Source organism: Plasmopara halstedii (genome assembly GCF_900000015.1).
Source record: "Plasmopara halstedii genome assembly, contig: Scaffold_658, whole genome shotgun sequence".
Classification (NCBI taxonomy): domain Eukaryota; phylum Oomycota; class Peronosporomycetes; order Peronosporales; family Peronosporaceae; genus Plasmopara; species Plasmopara halstedii.
The window spans coordinates 532,910-555,433 of NW_020187575.1; the positions used below are offsets into that span (position 1 = coordinate 532,910).

Sequence of the window (22,524 nt, forward strand, 5' to 3'; positions counted from 1 at the left end):
TTTGTGCCGATTGGAACTTAAGCACACAAATATCAAAATTATTATTGCAGCAATTGAAGCGGATTACATTCGTTTTCGTCTGTGAGGATGTGAATACCCGGATAATGTTATACAGGTGAATCGAAAGTATCATGCGGTTGTAAATCCTGTAAGATCGGTATCCAGCGTGGCATACAACATAGTTTTCAACTCCTTCTTGCTATTGTATAAAGGCAAATCCAGACGATTGAAACACGCGTGGCTCGAAATGTACTGCGTCGTTTTGTAAGGTATTCCCTTTAAGTTAAATGGGCAAAGACGGCCATCGTAACTTGTGAGGCCACGAAAACCCGACAGAGGGACACAAGCAGATCCAGTTGCGAAGAGCAGAAGACGACGGCGATATTCATTTGGCATTTGACGAACAATCTCCCAGAACCATCGAGTTACGTCAGCTTCCTCTAGATTCGGTGACATCACAGTATGTCCCTTCCAATCCGCAACATCAATTTCAGGAGACCCACAAAGCAAATAATCGAACTCTTCAGGGTCAAATGTCAAGAGCATCTCGCGAGGAATAACTTCATATAGACCTTTTAAAAAAGCGTACATTTGATCTGCAACACTTTCAAAGAGGACATATCGGAAGCGACGATCCAAATACTCGCTCTTGTTAGCGTCAGTAACGGCAATGTTTCTTCCATGCGGGATCAAATCCACCACAACCTTTTCAGACTCATTCACCTGTTCAGTAAGACTAAAGTCAAGTTCTAGATCGTCCACATTGTCATTATCCATTAGCCAGCGCAAACTACGATACGTCTCTGGGTCAAGAAATTCCATGTCAGCGAAAGTCACTGGTACACCTAAGATCACCTTTAGCAATGGCAAGGCAAGATGAAAGCCCCAGATTCCACCTTCTAACAGTGCGCGGCCAATTAAACGCCCTGTGGCAAAGTAATAAGTAAGATGATCATCACCAACTTCTACACGAGATTGTGGATTCAAAAAGTAACTCTGATCCGCCTTATTGGCGCACGTAAAGAGCCGCAACGTTGGGGATGCAAGCAGTTCATTCACTAGCATAAACCATTCACGGTGCACACCTCCAGCATCCACACCACTTTCATCTAGAAAATTGATACGCATAAATGAACGTAGATTCTTAGGTTGAATACATTGCATGTGATCCATGGACTCTTCAAGCATGTAATTACGGTGAACTGACAGCTTGAGAAACTCCACTTCTGCGGGTACTATCAGCGATGCCGTAGTGACGACAAAGTGAGCATATTTAGTTGGAAAGTCACTCGAAGCCAAAGAAATGGCCTCTTTGCGTCGCTCTGGACCAGCATCAGACAACATTGATTTGCCCGTCGGAAACTCCGTCGGGTCGGAAGCTGACGCTTCTACCATCTCAACCTTTACGTCTGTTGGTAGTACTGTTACATATGAAGCGTCTTCTTTACTATTCGATGGATGTTCCACAGCAAGTACAGGCTCCGTCTCTGAAGTCATCACGTCATGAACTTCATTCTCTTCATGCTCTTCGTTTGATATCTTCTCGTCTTCTAGCTTCAATTCTTCTGAAATGATAAGTCGCACGGTATACCCAGGCATCAACGAGTCGATTTCACTACTTACAGGCATATTACCTCCCCCACTGCGATACCAAAAGAAATTACCCTCAACGTCAAGTTTCCTACTCCACTCACGACGATTCCTCGCGCGTCGTTGCTGTCGACTTAAAGACGATAATTTTCGAGGTCGTGGAGACAAGAGATGTGTTGATTGACGAGACTTTACCATGTAGACAGAGCGTTCTCGGCTTGAAATGGTTTCACCAGACTGAGAATGGTCCTGCTGCTCACCATCTTCATCACTTTCATCATCGGCTGTCACCATCGAGAGCGATGGCAATTTATCACCACATAGTACACAGTGTTCAAAACGTCGAAAGTTTTCAAATTCACAACTGGCACAGACACTATAACCAGCCTCAGCTTCTCTTGTCGCGGCATCAATTCGATGATCAACGGATTCGCCTGATAGTAACGGGATCTCCATATCTAGAAGATGTCGATTCCGTCGACATGCCATGAGCCATACAACAAAAAAGATGACGCAAAGCAGTAGCATTCCTACTCCCTGGTACAGCATCGATGCTTCCGTCGAACGGTCATTATCCATCAGTTAAGGAGGTCACCGAACGACTATGTCAGACGTCGCGTATTGGAATCTACACAAAAGCCAACTGTGTATCAGCAAAAGACTGGAAAGACTCACGATTACGCCTTCCCCCCATTTAAATGTACATTTTAAAAGAGAGGACTGGCTGTCAGTAAAGTGGGTGGCAGTTCCATATGGTAGAATTTGAGAAGAAGACTGCGTAAGCAACCACATTACTACGTATAACACTTCTCTTTTAGAATATTGAACCTAGACTATACGCCATCATCAATAATCGAGATCTGCATGTTCCACTTACTCCCTATAATTTATGGCCTAATTTAATAGTGCACAAAGGTACTATACGGACGGTATTCAATGTAATGTCTCCTCCTTGTACTAGATATCAGCTCTGTGGATAGAAGTACATACAGCAATTAATTCGTATACAATTGAGCTTGCTATTGTTATTGAGACAATACTTATTGGGAATAAGGCTAAAATATATATATAAAAATAATTTATACATCAGGACTTTATATACATCCTGCAATATCCATATGACAATACTTTACATTGAATAAATCGACATAGACATTATGTCGATTCTACCTCTAGCGAAAAAACTGATAAAAAAGAAGCGAAACTAATCATGCAGCCTTGACAAGTCTCAAACGCAGAAACGACAAGCTACTGGCCGTAACACAGTTCATTTGAAGCTTTCCAGGCCTCACAGTACTTTTACCACAATTATTATTCCATTATTTTCTGGTGCAATAACTTAGAACGGGGTACGTTGTGCGTTACACATACAGAAATGATGGGAACTGGGTTGGTGCGACACGTGTTCATGCAATGCGTGAGTTAGGGGTTTATTGATTTTAGAAATGTAACGCTGCATCAGCTTTCTCGCCTTATTCTAAATATAGCCCTCCGAATCTAAGCAAGCTCAGAGTAAGTAATTCTGATGGTCTTGAACTTAATATATTATAGTGAACATCCAGATTACACTATGTCTCTTGAACTAAGGGCGAAGTACCATGATGAAGTATCGATATTTGTACTCGGTATCAATCAGAGTGATGGTGCTTCGGGTTAGAGTCTTGTTACTAAATATAGTAATGCATATATCGCGATTTCTTAACCAGCATTACTTAAAAGCACAATGCACTTACATTGGGTACCTGCGAGGCATTCAATTCGGCATCCTGATGTATTTATCTTACGTGGGATGGTCATGCGGACTCTGATAGACAAAGGTGCCTCATTCACGTCTCTGTAGAAGTCGTCGAGGTCTTCCGCTCTTACCATTCTTCAAGGAAGCGGTTAGTGTCTCCTTGAGTAGGAACACAACAACCCCTGACGCACAAGGGTCGGTCAAGTAAAACGTGCGGAGTCTCATGAGCGAGCTAGGGAGATGGACACCATTCAAGCTGAACAACAAGGAGCATCTTTTAGCTATCGAGAAGCACCGTGATTATCACGAAAGCTACATTTGTGTAAGCGATTGACGCTGAAAGGGACGAGAAATTTCGTGCACTCGCACAAATAACTTTCTGATTCAAAATTTCGGCGTTTAAGATGCACAAGTGTGAGCCGGTACACTACACTGAAAGGCAAAGCTGAGCACTCTTTGAATAACAAAGTATTTGGATTGCAAAGTGCTTCAAGGAAGTTCTCCTACACGCGATAAATGTGGTCTATCGGATCATCAATATGTGAGTGGTCGGTAGACATCATGTCCAATCTGGTGCTCAGTGCTAACCAACAGCGATCGCCGAAATTTTGCTGTAAAACGTAGACCGCGATCCGAAAAAATGTTCAACGGCAAGCCATGTCGGGTCAAACTTTGTCAATGTACAAGTTGGTTGTATTTGCTTCTGTAACAGCTTGCTAGAAACAGTGAGGTAAGACATTTTTCTCAGAGGGTAATCAAAGACGACGATGGCGGTATTACTGGAGGCGTTGTTTGAAAGGCCACAAAATAAAGTTTATACTGATGTACTCCAATACCCGGCCGGGACCGGCAGGCTAATTGTAACGAGGTTTAACGTACTCTTGTATGAAAGGGTGGGTCACACAAGATAATGTGACCGTACAAAGGGTGGATTACACAATCCGGGGTGAGCACACCATCGTGTGGCTACACCGTAACAAGAAGCCACTACATGGTGGGACTGCCAGTTGTTTTGCACATTATTTAGGATATGTGATTTGATTGTAAAAAACCTACGGTTTTTAATAAAGGCGGCTTTGCCGCAAAAAAAACGTTTCAATTTTAAACGGAAGAGTGTGTTTGCCTTGGTTAAGGTTTTGGGCTCTTGGGAAAGCACTCGTGCTGGTTCTGGTATACAACGAAGGTCGGTGACCTTAATAAGCTTACACTCGTGCTGGTTCTGGTATACAACGAAGGTCGGTGACCTTAATAAGCTTCCTCTAAGCAAAGAGCTACGGCGGCCCCGCTGCACGAATCGGGGCTTCCATAGCTCTTTACCAACAAATGGGGCGAGAATTCAAATTTTTGACGCGTTTCACGCGTGTGCAGAAAAATGTTATTTATACATCAATACATACGATCACCGAGCCATATATCCATTCTCTACCGAGTGACCACCGCATCATTTACCATGTGTGTCGAAAAGTATCCTTTACTCAATGTCCTTGTCGTGATGTGATGAGTCAGGGCTTAAATACAGCAAGACTTAGGATAGGAGATGATAGTGCGAACGCTTCGACGAAGCTGCGTTCGAGTTAAAAAATCATACGTTTCCAGCGCTTTAGGCATCACTACACGTTTTTTTATTTAACCCGCAAATTGTACGAAATTTTCCATGAATGAGCACTGTCAAGCGGTTGCTCATTGGATGGGCTACACAAATCGCATCCACCACCATATTGAGCAGACCAGGCTTGTATGTCATCCCAAAAGTATACTTGGCAAAACGGAAAAAATACTGCGTCATTCTCCAGTAACGACGTCATTATGCGCAACGCGTCACAGACTACATGAATTGGGTGATTTGAATTTGAAAGCGCCAGTCAAAGCGCTAATGATACTCTCTATCACGGCCTTCAAGGCTCGGCACCATGTGTTATTCTTTGATCGAGATCGGTGAGAGGCCGTACCATGTCGGCACCATTGCGCTACATTTGTGTTAGTAGTTGAACGAGCCAATCCACTACCATTTATCCCTTTTGGGACGGATACACTGACCAATATATAATGGCCTTGATATTTGCGGGATCTACCCGCACGACAATTTTCTCAGTGAAGCATCACAAATGGGGATTTTGTTTGCGCCAAAGACACTTGACTATGTTCACAAACAGCTCATTGATGGGTATACTCTCGAGCACTGCTTTCATATGGTAAGAACAATGTCACATCCGATTTCCCGTTCTCTGCCAGTTATGGACGAATATATCGTCAACACACACTATGCATATGCGCAATTTAGCCTATAGTCTGTATTATCAAAGTATTGGACGTGGCTGATGCGTTACACAGTCCCTGTGGTACAGTCAGATACTCCTGGAGCATACAATTGAAAGTATTTACCCCAGGGAAGGATTTCATCTTCCTAACATGACTTATGCATCATATTTGAACCGGAGTATTGGCTACATTAAGTCGGTGCCATGTCGACACATCTCTTCTCACCCACCAAAACCGATTTATGTTTTACGAAGAGAAAATGTAGACATGGTTATATTATTCCCTTGGTAAACGGCCATCAAAATGTGATGCAACGTTGGTAACAGCCACCAGATCAATAACATGACGCTCTTCCCCATTTCGGTGAAAATACTCATGACGGGTCTTCCACCGTCATGTCGTGGTTAACCTGCGACAAAAGAAAAGTAACTTCCATATTATCAAAGATTCGTTTACAGTGCTCTGCGATTGCTTCCGTGAACGAACATGCTCATGATGGATGATAAGCTCAGCATCTCCTTCAGTACCAATTGTGCCATTCCCTTGATATCCTTCTTGCAACCCAATTCAAGCATACCTTTAGGCTAAATTTACAAAAGAGCTTTGCTTGGCAAAATGGGCTAAGTCTATATCCTTTAAGACGACCTTGGTCACTCATTCACAAATGTACAGCATTCTTGTCTTAAACCTGTGGGTATTCAAATCTCTGAACGGGAGACATGTCAAAAGATTAACCAAACGCTCCATCAGAGATGCACGTGGGACACCACCACTAATTCTAGTCTCAATAGCGAAACACTGGCGACCGCGATAACCCGATCGTTTTTTTGTACTTCTCTTGAGATCACGGCTCAATGCTGTCTCCTCCTTCCGAGCATTGCTGAAGGCACCCCAGAACATCAAGGCTATTTTTCAGACAATTTTATGTCCTGTACTGGAGCTATAACTCCCTCACGCCCACGATAAGAATACACATAATTTACTGAAGAGAGTTTCAAACCACTAAATTTTACTAACAGAGAAGTGCGTTAGCACGTGACACGTAACGGTCTACATACTGTATCATGATGTATGTAACATTATATACCTATGTAAATGGCCACACTCAGTGGTGGTCTTGATGCGGACGACGGAGCTCCGCCATGGTTAGATCCGTAAGACACGAGGAGCATCATGCAATGCATATACAATCGTTATTGAGCATAGCATATACATAATACCTTTTTAACGTAGCAAACATAATCAACTTTCATTTGGACCTGGTCTTTTCACTCACAAATTTTAATAATAGCAAATCAATGCAAAGAAGCCTCTCGGTTTTTTGCTTGATGATAGAGCGTGAGAACCCATCCTGCGTGCATTGCTGACGCTGAAACTTCGCTTCAGATCCTACTTTATGTCGGATGCACAGCCGCGCCGTAGCCCTAGTAGTCAATATGATTGCCGAGTCTCGTTTAAGTGAAAAAAATACGTAAAGCTTGAATACATGCCCTCGGAACAACTAAACACGCTTAATAGCTCGTGAGTCGAATCTGTCGCAAGGCAATAGCATCTTAAGCCGCCTAGAGACTCAAGAAGATAATTGAGGCGCTTATCACCTGTTAAAATGGGTCGGTGGAACACCTCCAGGTTGGTCACAACCAGTCGTCAGCAGGTGCATAATCGGCATAAATCGTGATGTCGCATACATCAAGCGTCCAGTCTCTCACGGAAAAGGGCAAAATATTATATCTGGGTCAGAACATTTGAGATGGCTATTTCTGGCGTTCGTGGTATCCAAATTAGGAAGGCACGGCGATCTTGGGCACTATCGTGCAGAACTTGTGTAAAGAGGCATCCTTGATTTGAGAACAGTTTATACGACATTGTTACCACCGCCAAACTTGGTATACTGTGTGGGTTCAGATTGTGGTACACCCGTCAATGGGAATGAAGATGAGTGGATCAAATCCAATTGTTGTGATCTCTTATCACTCCGATGGGCGGCAGGCTTTGGATTAGCGGACTTCTGCTATGATCTCCAAATTGATGTAAGTCACACCAACGTCTTCCCGGTCAACTCTGCACGTTTTATAACGGTGTTTCACGTATCCTTGTATAAAAGAGCGGGTCAAATCAAATGATGTGACCGTACAAACGTGTGGATTACACAAGTTGGTAACAAGAAGCTACTACGTGGCAGGATTGCCAGTAGTAATGTATATTAATTAGTTTTAGGTAAATGTGGCTCTACCGCAAATAAAACAATTAAGTACACTTTCAATTTTGAACAAAAGAACTTCTTTACCTTGACTAAGGTTTTAAGCACTTTTGGAGGTAGCGAAATGCGATCCGCTACACTCGCACTGGCTTTTGTAAGGAACGTATGGTAGGTGACCTTAGCTTAGCTTCCCGAACTACGGCAGCCCTGCTGCACCTTTACAGGGCGGTGGTTTTGTCGAATTTGTGTGGGGATTAGCGAAGTTGGGGGGGATGAAGATCTACGAGCATCAGAAGCGATAGGCCACAGTCATGCTAAGAACTATCGAGATCATAAAGCTGTCGATAAGCACTGCGATACACAGATGCTTTATATGTGGAATGTTCACTCTGTGAGCCTTATTATTTTGGTTGAGATACATGAAGGGTCGAGCTCTCCCGCATAGTCGTCTGACAAACAACTCTCGTGAGGCAAACAATGCCTTTTGATAGGCAGACAAAGGCTAATTGGGTAAAATTTATTCGATTCCTTGTTGGAAATGTCGAGAACGCTGATGCCAATCAATAAAAGTAATAATCAAAGCTCAGGACTCACCGTTGTTTGTTGTCATCGTTAAAATCTCGTACATTGCAAAGGCGTTGAAGGTCCTGATATGTTCAGAACCCTCGATTTGTAAGACCGTCAACCGTGCACGGGGCACTGAAGTTGCCGAATACGGAAACGGTATACTTGAGTCTCGCGACGGACACACTAGTGAATATGCCAACGGTTGTTTGTGAGCCTCTCTGTGAAACTTGATTGTTTCAGCGCACTGAATGTTGCATCACCTTGAACGTGGTGTCGGGATATGACCTTATCCAAGGTGTGGCGTAATCTGAAAGTCATGCGTCGTAGATGCATAGGATGTTCCCATGGTAAGAGCAAAAGCGTTTGTGGTTAGAGCATGAAGCTGTGATAGCTTTGATGCAGAACATGAAAACGTCTGAATTGATGAGCAGCTATATTGCTATGTGCCTTAAGTACAGCTTGAAAGCAGAATCCTCAGTGAGCCGTGTGAGCTCAATGAGACAGAAAATAGCGATCGTATGCCACCAGAGAGTACATATGCTGAGACAGGGATGAGCGACGGCATGTCGGGTACGCCTAATGGAGCGTCTAATTATAGCTGTCAGCTGGATTCCTTGTGCAAGATCCGCTGAAGATAAGCGAGGGCCACTACGTGCCGCGGTCTACAGCATCACAAACGATGGAAACGGGTGGCTTTAAGTCACGCGTCGAAGGGTCATGCCCCAAATTGATCTAACCCTGTTATGATGTGATAGTACCACTGTCAGCACAATTGTGTGACGCGTCCACCATGCGGAGTAGTGAAGCCCCACGGGCTTAAAAACGTCAATTCATACGTAAACGGAGTGGGTTTTGGTAGTCCTAGGGGGTGTCAGTGCCTCGTTATTTCAGGCATACGTATCCATTGCGTTCGTAGAGTTATATTGAGGAAATGCTTGTAAAGATTTTAAACATACACAGTGAAACCAACGGAATGATACACTTAAGTCTTAAGTGGGGCTTAAATTATGATCCAATCTGTCATGTCATTTAGGACATTGATGTGTGTGAGAGGAACGTCTACCTTCTAGGCTCATAGGGATATTTTTGCTGATCAACGTGGTAGATACAAATGATCAATCACATCAATTGCCCCTTGATTAGGAACTGTATCATTATTGATCTGCTTTCTGGAACAAAAAATCGCGTCACAAGTCAAAAGCCTTTGCCAGTGCCCTTGGCCTAGTCACTAAGTAGATCAACTTCCCATCAATGACAGCAATATCCCACTCACCGCAGTAATCTATCAAGTAGGATGCTCTGAGAACGTATGATCACACCACGACGAATCTATGACGTACCATCGATTGTCAAATGTCTAATGACATAAACTTTGAGCCGCATTATGCCCAAAAGCAGCCTGTATAGACGTTGCATTCGTCCACAGTAGTACAATAAACAGAAAATTAAATGTTATATAATGTTGAAATATTTGCGAGTAGTGCTCGAGTGCATGTGCATTTATATGCTGTTCGTCATTATCACCAAATGTGACTCTGGCGCGGACAAATTTCTTATTTTGTGTTGCATTACTGGGAACAACTGTCGTGCGAGTAGATCTTTAAAGTGCAAGGTCATAATCAATTGACCAGTGCATCTGTTTCAAAGAGAAATTTGGTAGTGGTTTTGCTTTGCCAGCTACTCGCACAAATATAGCGCAATTATACCGACATGGTACGGTCTCAAACCAATCTCGTTTCAAAGAGCGTCACATGGCGCTGGACCTTGGATGCCGCCGAGATAGAAAGTCTCATGAGTGCCTCCTGAATCCAAATCAGTCACTTAATGTCGCATGTGAGTCTTGTGCCAGCACAATATGTCGTGGGGATACTTCAAGTACGCTAGACGCGTCATTGCGTCTGCTCAATGTGGCGCTGGAGAACTATCCAATTCAAGACAACAGCTACTCGCTACAAACTATGAAATCAACAAAAGTACTTGACCGTAAGCTCTTAAGATTTATACTGATTATGCATCGTTGAGCGAAGCGACATGTCACCTGAGAATGACGCAATGTTTTCCTGGTTTGAGTATATATATATATGAGATAACATATAAACCTGGGCGGCTTTGTATGACGGCGGATATGATTTTTAGCATCCCGTCTTACGAGCTATGGCTTGATAGTGCGCATTAATGGAACGATTCGTACGATGTACATGTTAAATACAACACATGTAGTGTTACCTAAAGCTTCGGAAACGTATGATGATTTTAAGCTCGAACGCAGCTTTGTCGTAGCGTCTGCACCGTCATATCTTGTCGCAAGGCTTGCTGATTTCAAGTATTGACTCATCGTGCGGTGGTATATCAATACTGTTCGACTCACATGGTAAGTAATGCGGTGGCCATCGATTTATGGCTCGGTGAGCGCTATGTATTGATGATGAGTGAGTGAACGATTTATGCACACGTCTCACCGCGTCCGTTGGCGCCTTTGGTTAACCTGCCAGTCCTGGTCAGGCACTAAAGTACATAATTATAAGCTATATTAATGGCCTTTCAAACGACGTGTTCGGTAATACCGCCACAGTCGACTTCTATGGCCGTCTGAGCAAAATAGCATATCTCACTGCTGCCAGCGATACTGTTGCGGGTGAGAATACAACCAATCTACTCATTGACAAAGATCTACCTGACAGGGCTGGCCAGTGGCCATTATTTCGTAGCGCGGTCCACGACTTACAGCGAATTTTAGCGAACGCTGTTGGTAAGCGCTGGGCAACGGATTAAACATGTTGTCTGTCGGCAACTCACAGACTGATAGTCAGATGAAATGTGGTAATCTTGTGGTGGAGAATAACCACCGATGAGCTTGCGCAGAGAGACCGTTGTGCTGAAGTAATGCTTCCCAACTTTTGAAGACGCTGATACCCTGATTATGCTCCCACAGACTTTACTTTTTCCTATAAGTTGGTTAACCTTCGCGCTTCTTTGACATCGCCACGAAGCATCTTCGGTCTTGGTAGGGAGTTGGCTTTTGATCTGCTGATACCTGCCCGGTTACATTTTGTAGCAGACTCGAGGAATTTTCGTAGCGTCATGCGCCTTGTGCGACAAGATAAGAAAAACATCATGCGGACACCAGAAGCAGACGAAACGCAATTAAAAATATATTTTGCAAATGGTTCTACACACGTGTGTCTTTTTTCTAAGTTGCGCCCCCACGACATCGGACCGTATGCAGTCATCGCACGCGATTGAGATATATGCTCAGTGTCTCGAAGAAATTCTTGCGTTGTACGTGAGCGTGTTGAAACCATACCACAATCTTGCACTAACGAGCTACATATGTTCAGCAAATACAAAAACTACGCATCAGACCATGCCTGGCCTATCTTTGATCCTATCTAGATTGTATTAACCGATAAAGCCCTGCGTACTGCGTGACAATTTCAACTCTGTGTGTATGATTCGTTTCTACTATCAAGGGAAGATAGATATGCAAGCACATGCTGCAAAGTGTGCAATTTGTGCTCGAGATCAGCACATGGTGAACTCACTGTTACGGTAGTACGCAGCACTGCGTCAAATGAGCAACAAGCAGATTGATCACTCACCTTTTTTGTTTGAAATGCGAATAAGTGTCATTATAACGCGGGAAAATCGAATCAAAAGATGCTGGGCAGCTCTCTTGCAGATAAGAGCGCGTTGGTATTGGAGTTAGGGGCGCGTTTCGCGCGGTGTGGAGTATCCGGTGAGCGCTCTCCTCGATGTGTTGAGCCCTGGCAGGTACTACGTCAGATCGTCGAAATCAGCATTCTAATTACTAAAATAATCGTGAAATGTAGATGGGGAACATGCTGCAAAAGCCACGGAGCGCGACGGAGTGGCACCAATTTCTATACCCGATGCTAAACAAAGTGTGCTTTGAGTGCGTTTGGTCGATTAAGATGGAGAATTACAGCGAGAGCTAAGCATTTATATGAATAACAGGCTACTGCTCGTCAATCCAACACGCCGACACTTTGTAGTGTGCGAGGATCTATTACTTCCGCGCGTATTCCGGACGACATTGCTCGATATCCTCTACAATATGCTTAAGGTTGACCCTCAGATGTAATTGCTGAAGTAAAGTATCTGAATAAGGTAGCATTACAATCTTTTAGGCTTCTGCAGTGACGTTGGTGCCCTCGATGCTGGCAGTTTTGTATGCTACTGCCAACCATACTGCATTGGTGGTGGACTGTGGGTGGTCAGAGACAAGAGTACTGCCAGTGTATAAAGGAATTCCCTTGCCTCACCTTTACGAGAGTAAGTTTGGTAATATTACTGCGGGACATGCAATTAAGCTGACAGACGAAATGAGGATGATGCAGCTGTTTCGATTGGCAGTCGGGATTGCTGTGAGATTATACAACGAGAGCTCAATAATTTGCAAGATCAACCAATGGAAAGTTCCCAGATGATTATATCTGTGACAGGAGCCATTGCAGAAGATATTCTTGAGCGGGCGTGCTTTGCACAACAAATAGTAAGACAATTTGTGCGTGTATATTACTCTCAACAATCACTAGAAAAACTTTTGTACGACTCAGGATCCACTGCAAAACATTGTTGACGCTAAATTTCAAATGCAAGACAGTGCTGTGCTGCAGGTTAGTTGCGTTTTTAAACTTGAAAAACTACTTTTGAATAAAGATCCAAAGCATTCTTGACAGGTTCCGGGAAATCTTCGCACAGATGCAGTAGAACCGCTTCTTCTGGGTACACAAGTTAACGATATATCAACATTACATTTTCCTTACAAGTGTATTTACCTAGTTTTGCTTGACAAGGTGGTGAGAAATCGGAAGGAAACTCTATCGTAGACGGCATTGTAAACGTGTTAAAACGGACCCCGATCGATGTGAGAGCGGCCATGCTGGAGAATCTGCTTTTGGTGGGAGGGACTGCGATGATTCCTGGTATTGTTTACGCATAGAGCACATCATAAAAATGAGTTGGTAGACTAATGAGGTCATGCGCTAACCAGGCCTATTGCATCGTGTACTTGCTGAAGTATGCGAGGCGTTGCGACAAGACAATGAGTTTGCATCTGCCTCTGCTACAATTGACCGCACGCAGCTCGTTCCGACTTATTTTCCACGCAACATGCTTGCCTGGGTTGGTGGTTCAATTTATGCTGCAACTGAAAGTGCGCGAATGGCGGCCATCACCTCACAAGAGTACAGCAGTTCCAAAGGCACTTGTATCCCAGACTGGCTCACTGTCGCTGAAGACGAATTTTAAGATGGCAATGACAAATATCTGAATGCTCCACGAAATTGCTGCATTTTTTTGAGTAAGGATAGAGAAATCCGATCGACGATATCGATGGTTACCAAGATATTCGCTTTATTCGTATAAAGGGTAATCATGCACTCTACTTACTTACTGGACCGCAATCCAAGTGGTTTCCCTGTGTCGTCCCACGGGGCTTTCAAACCGTGATCGAGCATGCTACCAAGGTTGCCACTCGGCCTCTTGAGCGGGGCAACGTGATGAGGCAGAGCAGATTTTCTTGACTGCTTGTCTTTTGCCAATTTAGCATCCGACTCGGGTGTCGACTTGACGCCTTCCTCGCGCCTATATTCTACTTTCGAATCGGCTTGAAAATGGTCTTGAGTGCGTGAAGTGATACAGTCAATCGCTGCAGCGTCCTGCTCATCGTCTTCATCACCATTATCGTCATTTTGAACTTTCCACAGACTAATGCGCCGCAATTCTTCGCAACCACGAACTCCATTACGATAAGTTTTTAGTTGAATGCCTTCATTTTGCAGCGACACATCAGGGAAGTTTGTGTCCAGCAACATTTGTTCTTCTTCTCCGTTCTCAAGATATACGTAGAAAGTATAGTTGTAGTAAAGCAGAACAAGCACTACACCACCTACATGAATCTTGCTCGCGATTGCCTCAACGTCCTGACACAGTCAAGTAATAAGTCATTTCTTGGGCACAATAATACAGCAATAGGTGGTCTTACCTGAAACGCAGAACATTTGTTCAGAGCAATCTCAAAGAAGCACTCGACATTATCGTCTTCCAGCCAACTTCGAGCATTACCCTTGCTATTAACAAACGATCCACCAGTCTGAGCCAATGTCTGCACAAACTGCTCTGCATTAGACATTTCTTCTTGAATAGCGGGCACAACTTCAGCAAGATGCTCCATACATGGAGTAAATAAAGACGTTGCCGGCATCTTCGAAGCTTCACACATGAACGTCTAAAGAACCAATTCAATAGCAGTGACACACTATTGTCTTAGGCAGATAATAAAAATTCCTTAGCTTACCAAAGCACTTTGCTGTCGTCTTAACATGGGAATGATGACGGGAATGTCAGCCAATTCAAGCTTTGGTCCCAGATCCACATGTCCATTATAACACCAATTTCCAAAACGAAAAAGCACCTCGCGCAGACTCGAAGCACTCGTTGAGCCATCCATACGTGGCGTACGCCGAATGAGAAATGTCTGGTTGTAACCTGTGCCGCTCACGTCTGTGCATTGTACCTTTAACGGTCTTGGCCGACTTTGATGCTTACCAGCGTTTGCTGCTTGCCATAACGTGAGTTTCTTCATGTTACTCCAATCATCGTCACAGTATGTTTGAAGGTGAATGCCCTGCAAATGAGCAGATAGATCCGGAAAACGTACATCCAACAAAGGTTGCTCGCCGTCTGCTGCCTGCAGCACAACGTAAAAACTGCGTTGGTAGTAAATGACCACGAGCACAAGACCTCGTACAAAAGTTTTGCTTGCTACGAAATCGACTCCATCAAAGCATTCGTAACCACCGCTTTGTAGCTCAAAAAAGGTCTTTGAATCGCCATCGTCGTCACTATCTACCCATGTATGTTTCTCAGCTGCTTCTAACAATTTGTGCTCAATCCGTTCGCTTGAAAGCTCTGCACCGATAAAGTCGTAAACATCGTACAAAGTCTCGAGCGAAGAAGAATATTGAGACGTTGGAGGCAAAGCTTTCCATTCGCTAAGGTACTGTAACGATGCCTGTTGTTTTTGTAAAGCAGGGATAACAACTGGAAGATCAGCAAGCTCAAGGTCGGCATTGCCCAAGTCGACTTTTCCACTGTAGCACCAATTGCCACAACGAAAGAGAACTTCATGAAGATTGCTCTTGCTGGACTGAACAATGTACGTTTGGTTATATCCGTCACGTAAAGCTACAATTTCAGGATCAGGAGCTCCTGACTCGTCTGTGTCAATGTCATCGATAGCCTTAAATGAAGCTTTGAGCTTAGTCGACGCGTGATCTTCCTCACCCTTTGCCTCCATGATTATCTACTTCGATGCTTTCAAAACTGCCAAAAATGGAGGGACCTTTCCAGATCTACTCTGCGGTTGCGAAACCATCAGCATCACAACTTGAACTAACTCTGGACAAAATATTCATTCGAACGAATTATAACAAGTTGGCAAAACTAACCATTATCTACAAGATACAGTGTGCACTATTTGATCATCTACCATTTGTGCGGCTGGGCCCAAACACCTGTGGCCGTTGCAACAGGTGGTGGAGGAGAAGCTTGGGGCTTAAGGGGCTTCGACCAAGCGTTTTCAATCGCCAATGCAGGCTGTGGTGCTGCGATTGCTGCCACTCCGGGTGGTGGACCCCACGCTGCACCAGGAGGGGGTGGCCGAGCTTGACGACGAATCTGCGGATGATGAAAACGCGTATGATAGCCACGTAGAATGGCTTGTATCTTAATGGCAGCTTGCGCTTCAGTGAGAGGTAGCGCTTCTGGAAAGGCTGTACCGACCTTGGTGTCCTTGCCGCAACCGAACGCGAAACATTTAATGTTGACTAGGTAAGGTCCTAGCTGAACGTGGTTGTTCTCTTCGCCATTAAGAAAGCATATTGTATACAGTGCCATCTCGAATTCTGGACTCACTCCAATCAAACTGTAGCATTTGCATCAAAGAGTCAATAAATTAGTGTAGAGATGGGATTAATAGCGCACCTCGTGGACACTAGCTTGATTTTATTGTCCCACTGGAACTGGAATGTGATGAGCTGTTCTTTGTTGTGTGGTTCTAAGAACTTACATCCTCGTTGCTTGGGACGGATGTACCCTCTGTAATCAATGCGACCTCTCCGCTCTTCGTTATATACCTGAAGCCAGTTGTGACAGCCACAGATTTTACCCTGCAAATGGCAAGTCGGTCATCAAACAACAGCGTATCCTCTCGGAATTTTCTACGCACAATTTTTTCCTCGCCCACAAATACATGCTCGAAACCTGATGAGTCGTTGCGTGTTTTTCGGCGGTACAATCCAAACCAAATGAGCTCTAACTTTTTCTTAAAATCCTTCATATCCCCCGTGAATTTCCTATTCTTCACCAACCATCTACAATTTTCCAGTAAGAGTCAAAGTCTTGCATTCTACAAGCAACATGAACAACATACGCGTGTGCATAACGCATAGGTGCAGTATCGATCACGGCATTCAAAAACGCATTGTTTTCCGCTAATTCTTTAGGTGTCACCCGCTCTGATTTTCCTGTCTATACAGCAACCAACCACATTGTCAGCAACAATAATCTACATATAACATTGTGATAAAACACGTACCTCGCGTTCGTAGTTGTCTAGCAGGTCAAACAGCAATTTAAATGTTTGGCGCTCAAAAATGGACGGATCCACGTATGTAAAAAGCATCTCATGCGCAACATCGCCACGAGCATAAGCACTTTTCCCCTCTTGCAGATTTAGCTCATAATGTACATTGGGCTCGAGCCGGTTGGTATCTAACTCCCAGAGCTTGTTGCAAGCGGCTGATAGGCTCTTAAGCTCTGCAGCTGTAACATGCAAAGGAAGATATGATAAGAGTGTTCCTAATTCCCTTGTATTAAGTAAATAATACAACGTCTTACACGGTAGGATTGTGCTGGCCATGGCGAAGATATTAGCTCGAGGTGTTAGGAGTGGATTAGGTAATAAACTGACGTACGTCCTGCATAATGTATCAGCTGTTATTTTCTCCAAAGTATTGATCCCGGCCAATCATGAGGTATTCTGTTTGATAACTTTTTGACAGTGCAGGTATTAAGGAGCATGGGGCGAAATCACAAAAGGCAAGGAGAATGGCACGAATGAGTACAACAACTGTGTCTATCGCTAGAAGAAGATGGAAAACATGTTTAATTTATTTAAGATTGATTGCAACAAAGGTGGATATGATGACCAATGCAGCGCGCAAAGCTATGGTATAAATCCTCAATCAATCTAGAATTCGGAAAAACTAGTTGCCTGATCTAACTTTCTGCGTTTATCTATTTTGGTGAAGCTCCGATTTGATGATCTGCATCTTTCGGCAAGTCTAGTCTCTTATAATCATACCACTTTAGCCAAAATTATCACCATGAACTCAATGTAAGCGATCATGAAATATATTTTTCATAGATCTTAAGAGACGATACCTTCGACACGAGTTAGCTACCGCGCGTTTGACTTCACAATGGATCGTGGGCGCTGTGTTTAAAGCTTATTCTCTTGGACACGCAGAGTGGGATTCAAGACGGTGACGAGTGGGTAGTCTTCGTTGTAGCCACTAGCTCGTCAGCTACAATTTCAACCACCTCGCTTGATTCGTCAATCTTAAAAGCATCATCATCTGTGGCTGTGCTTCGGTCGGCCTTATCAGCGGTTGATAACCCGTGCATGCGCCGTAATATTCTCCAAAAGCCATGCTGTATACGACATGACGAAAGATAATTCAGTCTTGTTATTCATTTGCAAAACTAATTGCATTGAATGTTTTGATCGCAACACGGACTTCAATCTCGGTCAATGCCTTACAAATACAGGAGCAGACGGGTTCCAGTGGTGTTGATCGAACTTTGCCTGTCTTCTTGTACGCCACTTAGTCGCTCTCCTTCAATGCTTGAATGACGGGTGGGAAGTTGGTTATCGCAGCTACTTATTTGTAAGCTATAACTTTAATCCATCGACCGCTTCATTCAGATCATGAACGCTAAAAGCATCATCATCAATGACTGCGCCGATTTGACCCAGCACCCTCGCCAAAAACTATTTGCCCAAGCTATATTTTTGTCGGCGAATGCCTACGCGAGAATGGAGCCCTTTCTACACTCCACCCCACCTCTGCAAAATTTGCGCTCCTCGCACGCTTTCTGTGTAATTTAGCTCAACACACCACCTCGCAACTCACGATGCGATCCAACTCGTTATAATGATAAGCTGGCTCAGCGGGCCGAGCTTTCTCGACTGCTAGTTTGAGTCGCGGCATAGAGTATGTCACGTTGGAATTATCGATGCAATCATGTAAGAGAAATACCAACTCAAGCAGAGCGCAAAACTTGAGCTCAATATGTACGTTACCGCTTACGTCTCTCCGCAGCGGTTAAAAAAATTTGTGCCCAATGAAGCTTTTAGCAATAGAACATACATCTGCGATGGATATTTGTCATTAAGGTAAAATGACCAAGTGACCTCTCCTCTCATGCGGTTTTTCAAGCCATTTTACTGACATAGACGTCAGACCAGAGAGTCTCCTTATGCACGACTTTGCGAAATACAAAGCGCTTCGTCGAGGTAAAGCACAGCATCTAACAAGTAGCATAGGTTCACAGATGACATGAATTGTGCGATCCAAATTTGTAAGGCCAGAATCGTGATATCTGATAGGATAGCTTGCAGCTTTAAGATAGTTTCTGCTGTCACGCCTACGCACCATGTGACACTCTTTTATAATCGATTGGTCCCATACGATGACATGCAACTATCATACTTACATAAGAAAGTAGCGCGAAAAGAACATTAAGGCATCAATTTTCGCGGTATCTAACAGCAATTCAAGACTCACAACGATGCATCTCAAAACAGGCTCCATGAGATCACTTGGCAGTACGACGAAACAAGACCAATGCTAGAGATAGCTGTCTATTTTCGCGAATTGCCAAATAAATCACATACACTCGCGCTGCACACGGCAGTGTGATTCGGATGCAAGAGCTCGACTTCCCGTGCTTTGCATGACTATAGACGAATCCATCGTCATATTATGTGTGTTGTGTATACACGTTGCGGGCTCAATAGCGAGACCACCAGACGCTTAAATGTCTTTCGGTGTGAAAAGACATCCTTCAGGGTATAACAAGCCATTTCCCCAAACATTCCATCCCAAACGTTTACTGAATTGAGCGTATATCACCCATTCACATGATACTTATCCATTTATCAAGTTTAGAGTGCAGAAAGGGTCATGCAAATTCGCCAAACATAATATAAAGAACTGACTGCATTTAGCTTATTGTACGCATCCATGATCTAACAAATGCCATACGTCTTTCTGACAAAGTAAGATAGTGCTATGTGGAAAGTTTAACGCTCTCTCATCAACTTGAATTCGTGTATAATCAAACATGAGCGACGTCACACAGTTCTAGCACTTCGAGCTAATGAGTTCTGACGCAATGTTTGTTCAATTTATTAGGTCAATTTCATGACGCAACCCCTGATCCGGGAGGCAACATGCCTGGTAAATCTCACGTCACCACGTTGTGACATTCCGTGAAAGTGAGAAAAGCATCCGTATATTACTGACAATCACTAGCATAGTAGCCGCTTCAATTCTCAAACTCAGCAATCTGTGAGTACGAATTTTTCATGACAAATAATGAGCTCATCTCCCTCTTCCAATACCAGCAGTTACAACTTCGAGATAGCTCTGCTCTCAAATAAATTCAATGCATCTTCGAGATATAGTCATTAAAGCTCAAATTGACCTTTTACCTCGGGGGACTTCTGCGTTGTAGAAGTGCACCGGTCACTCCATCCACGAGTGAAAACATTTTTCTCTCCACGATATGGCGAGATATCGCTATTTAGCAGACCTCTAGATCGAGACGAGGATAGACAGTTCTTGAAGAAGTCAATGTCAGCCGTGACTGCAATCCCATGTCTCCACGCAACCCTGCCCTGGAGACTTTGGCTCAAAGCCGCTCTTACTCGTCATCACAAGATCAAATTATGGAGCCCTCAAAGCCCAGTTGCTCTTAATCGTTACATAAGGTTTATTTGGAATACCTCACCTGGCCGCTTAGACATCCTTCTAACGCGATCTACAATCTGGAGATCGCAATATACTGCTCAATTTTTTTTGTATCCTGCTCAAACTCTTTTGCAGCTTCATGCCTGCACTAAAAGCACATCTTCTTTCTAGAAGCTATGAAATCATGACTCATCAAAGCTTCACTAAAGGAGAGTTACATGGCACTCGACAATCCAAGGCCCATAATATTTTAGCCAAACTTAGGATTAGATCGTAGCTCGAAATCTAGGTAAACAACCAGACATTTCCGACGCTGTCAAAGATCTTAAGCTTTTGAAAGAGGCTAAAAGAACCACTGCATCTCCCCATCGTGAGATGAACATATTTGATATCCATACTCAGTATTCGCATTCTATACTGTATCCTAGTACTGTGCACCACTTGTGAGCACAGCTCACCCTTAAATATATCAGGGCTTTCCGAGGCTTCACAAATCCGGAAAGTTGACTTTCACAATTGACAGATCTGGGCTGAAAGCCACAACCCATTAAGAAAAAGTCGTTTTTTTGGCTGGGTCACACTTACCTCGACCTCAACGAGGTAAGGTTGAAATTGCTAGTTTCCGAAAAGCCACCCTGAGCCTACATATATCCACGAAAGGAGTGTCCTAGGTAGCTCGATTTGTAAAGCCTCTAATTCGCAAGCTGATGAAACGCGCAGACAACTCCTCGCAAGACTGGATATATTGCTTTTAAAACCGACTCTACCAAATAGGAAGTTGTGATCAACACCAAATGTGATCTCACCGCTTTTTCAGGAAGGTAGCTGCCATTCCAGCTATTATCTCATATTCTTCTACGCATTTTCTTTCTATTGATAATTGGCTAAAATTTTGACCGCAAGCGGTCACCTTGATTAGGTGTTCTGAATGGAGCTAATTCTTTTTGAATGACAAAAGCCTACTAATTTTGAAGGCTCAGAAAGTTACAGCTATTTTCCATTCAGCCCGAAGAGTATCGTTAATCATCGGACGACCATAGGCCAATTCGTCATCGTCCGCCACCGACTCTTCTCGATGAGGATGGTGGCTTCAATCACGTGTAACGCCTTCTGGGTCGACGTCGTCGACGAGATTTAACCATATATCTTGTGAAGTGGCGGGGATACTCAACCTCCGAGAACTCGTGGGAGTTTGAGGTGCCACTTCAGCAAGATTGCCCAGATGTCGTGGACGCTTATGATCGGAGCGGTTATGCCGCTCCGCGTCGTCTTGCGCACCGCGCTTTTCCGCAGTAGCCCGAGAAACCGGAGGGCCATGAGCTGAGATCAAGCAATGGCCCCGAGCTGCTGTGGTCGTAACCTCATTCGTGTGATTAACCACAGAGCTCGAAGGAGCGTTATAAAGTGTTTCATATGTCGCAGGGCGACAATACGCAGGAAGTTGGCGTTGCGCTTTGAGTTCGGCAAACTCAAATCTATAATGGCGCTCAGCGCGCACGTCCACTTCCTTGTGGCTTCCGTGTCAGGTAGACAGCGAAGAAAAATTCCAGTATCGTTGTAACCATCGTTCAAAGACCCCATCGTCATCTGCAGTGGATTTTCAAGGGCGAGCACCACTCGGATGGTCTGCATTGCGGGAACAGGAGCACCTCCTTTTTGAGCTGAGCGCGGTACCGATTCATTGGTCTTTGGGGTACCAAAAAGCGAGCTCGCAGAGCTTTCCGCTGATCAAGCTTAGCTTGTGTAGTGGCCGGAGGCCCGACTTTATAGACGCCTAACGATCGAGTGATTGCGTCTTTCGCTTAAATAGCGGGATCCGCCGAGCGGAAGCCGTATTCCACACGAGGGTCTAAGACTGAACATGGATACGAGCGCAGGAGAGCCGCCCTGTGAGCAACCTCCAATTGCTGCTCTTGTGCCTCGTCGAGGCGATTGGTAATAATACCACTTCCCCTGAAATCTAGAGGTCGGGGAACGCAGGGTTTGAGCTGGTATCACGTCGCGCCGTTGGCGCACTTCATCTTCCTCGTCATTCCAAGGAGTGTCCGACTCGTAGACGACCTTCTCCAACTCCCCGACGGAAAGATCCGTCGCCCAGGCGGGCGTGTTGT

General features: G+C 44.2%; 5 protein-coding genes across 5 annotated transcripts; 2 read left to right on the top strand and 3 right to left on the bottom strand.

Moving 5' to 3' along the window:
* Positions 1-129: 129 nt before the first annotated feature.
* Positions 130-2,169, bottom strand: PHALS_13281 (hect e3 ubiquitin; the record flags this gene model as incomplete). Its single annotated transcript, XM_024729008.1, has 1 exon — positions 130-2,169. The coding sequence occupies one exon, from the start codon at positions 2,167-2,169 to the stop codon at positions 130-132; it is 2,040 nt and encodes a 679-aa protein (XP_024579428.1).
* Positions 2,170-11,599: 9,430 nt separating this feature from the next.
* Positions 11,600-13,622, top strand: PHALS_13282 (Actin and related proteins; the record flags this gene model as incomplete). Its single annotated transcript, XM_024729009.1, has 12 exons — positions 11,600-11,630; positions 11,690-11,747; positions 11,822-11,900; positions 11,976-12,122; positions 12,182-12,264; positions 12,327-12,435; positions 12,500-12,644; positions 12,710-12,864; positions 12,929-12,988; positions 13,052-13,097; positions 13,169-13,297; positions 13,366-13,622. 12 exons carry the CDS (start codon positions 11,600-11,602, stop codon positions 13,620-13,622), a joined length of 1,299 nt encoding a protein of 432 aa, XP_024579429.1.
* A 137-nt stretch (positions 13,623-13,759) lies between these two features.
* On the bottom strand, positions 13,760-15,672 carry PHALS_13283 (uncharacterized protein; the record flags this gene model as incomplete). The annotated part of the gene is made up of 3 exons (XM_024729010.1): positions 13,760-14,296; positions 14,359-14,601; positions 14,671-15,672. The coding sequence occupies 3 exons, from the start codon at positions 15,670-15,672 to the stop codon at positions 13,760-13,762; spliced, it is 1,782 nt and encodes a 593-aa protein (XP_024579430.1).
* A 188-nt stretch (positions 15,673-15,860) lies between these two features.
* PHALS_13284 (poly-specific endoribonuclease-b-like) lies at positions 15,861-17,295 on the bottom strand (the record flags this gene model as incomplete). The annotated part of the gene is made up of 6 exons (XM_024729011.1): positions 15,861-16,299; positions 16,359-16,543; positions 16,603-16,747; positions 16,807-16,904; positions 16,972-17,198; positions 17,274-17,295. The coding sequence occupies 6 exons, from the start codon at positions 17,293-17,295 to the stop codon at positions 15,861-15,863; spliced, it is 1,116 nt and encodes a 371-aa protein (XP_024579431.1).
* A 188-nt stretch (positions 17,296-17,483) lies between these two features.
* PHALS_14682 (uncharacterized protein) lies at positions 17,484-17,776 on the top strand (the record flags this gene model as incomplete). The annotated part of the gene is made up of 2 exons (XM_024729012.1): positions 17,484-17,606; positions 17,687-17,776. 2 exons carry the CDS (start codon positions 17,484-17,486, stop codon positions 17,774-17,776), a joined length of 213 nt encoding a protein of 70 aa, XP_024579432.1.
* Between the last annotated feature and the right edge of the window lie 4,748 nt (positions 17,777-22,524).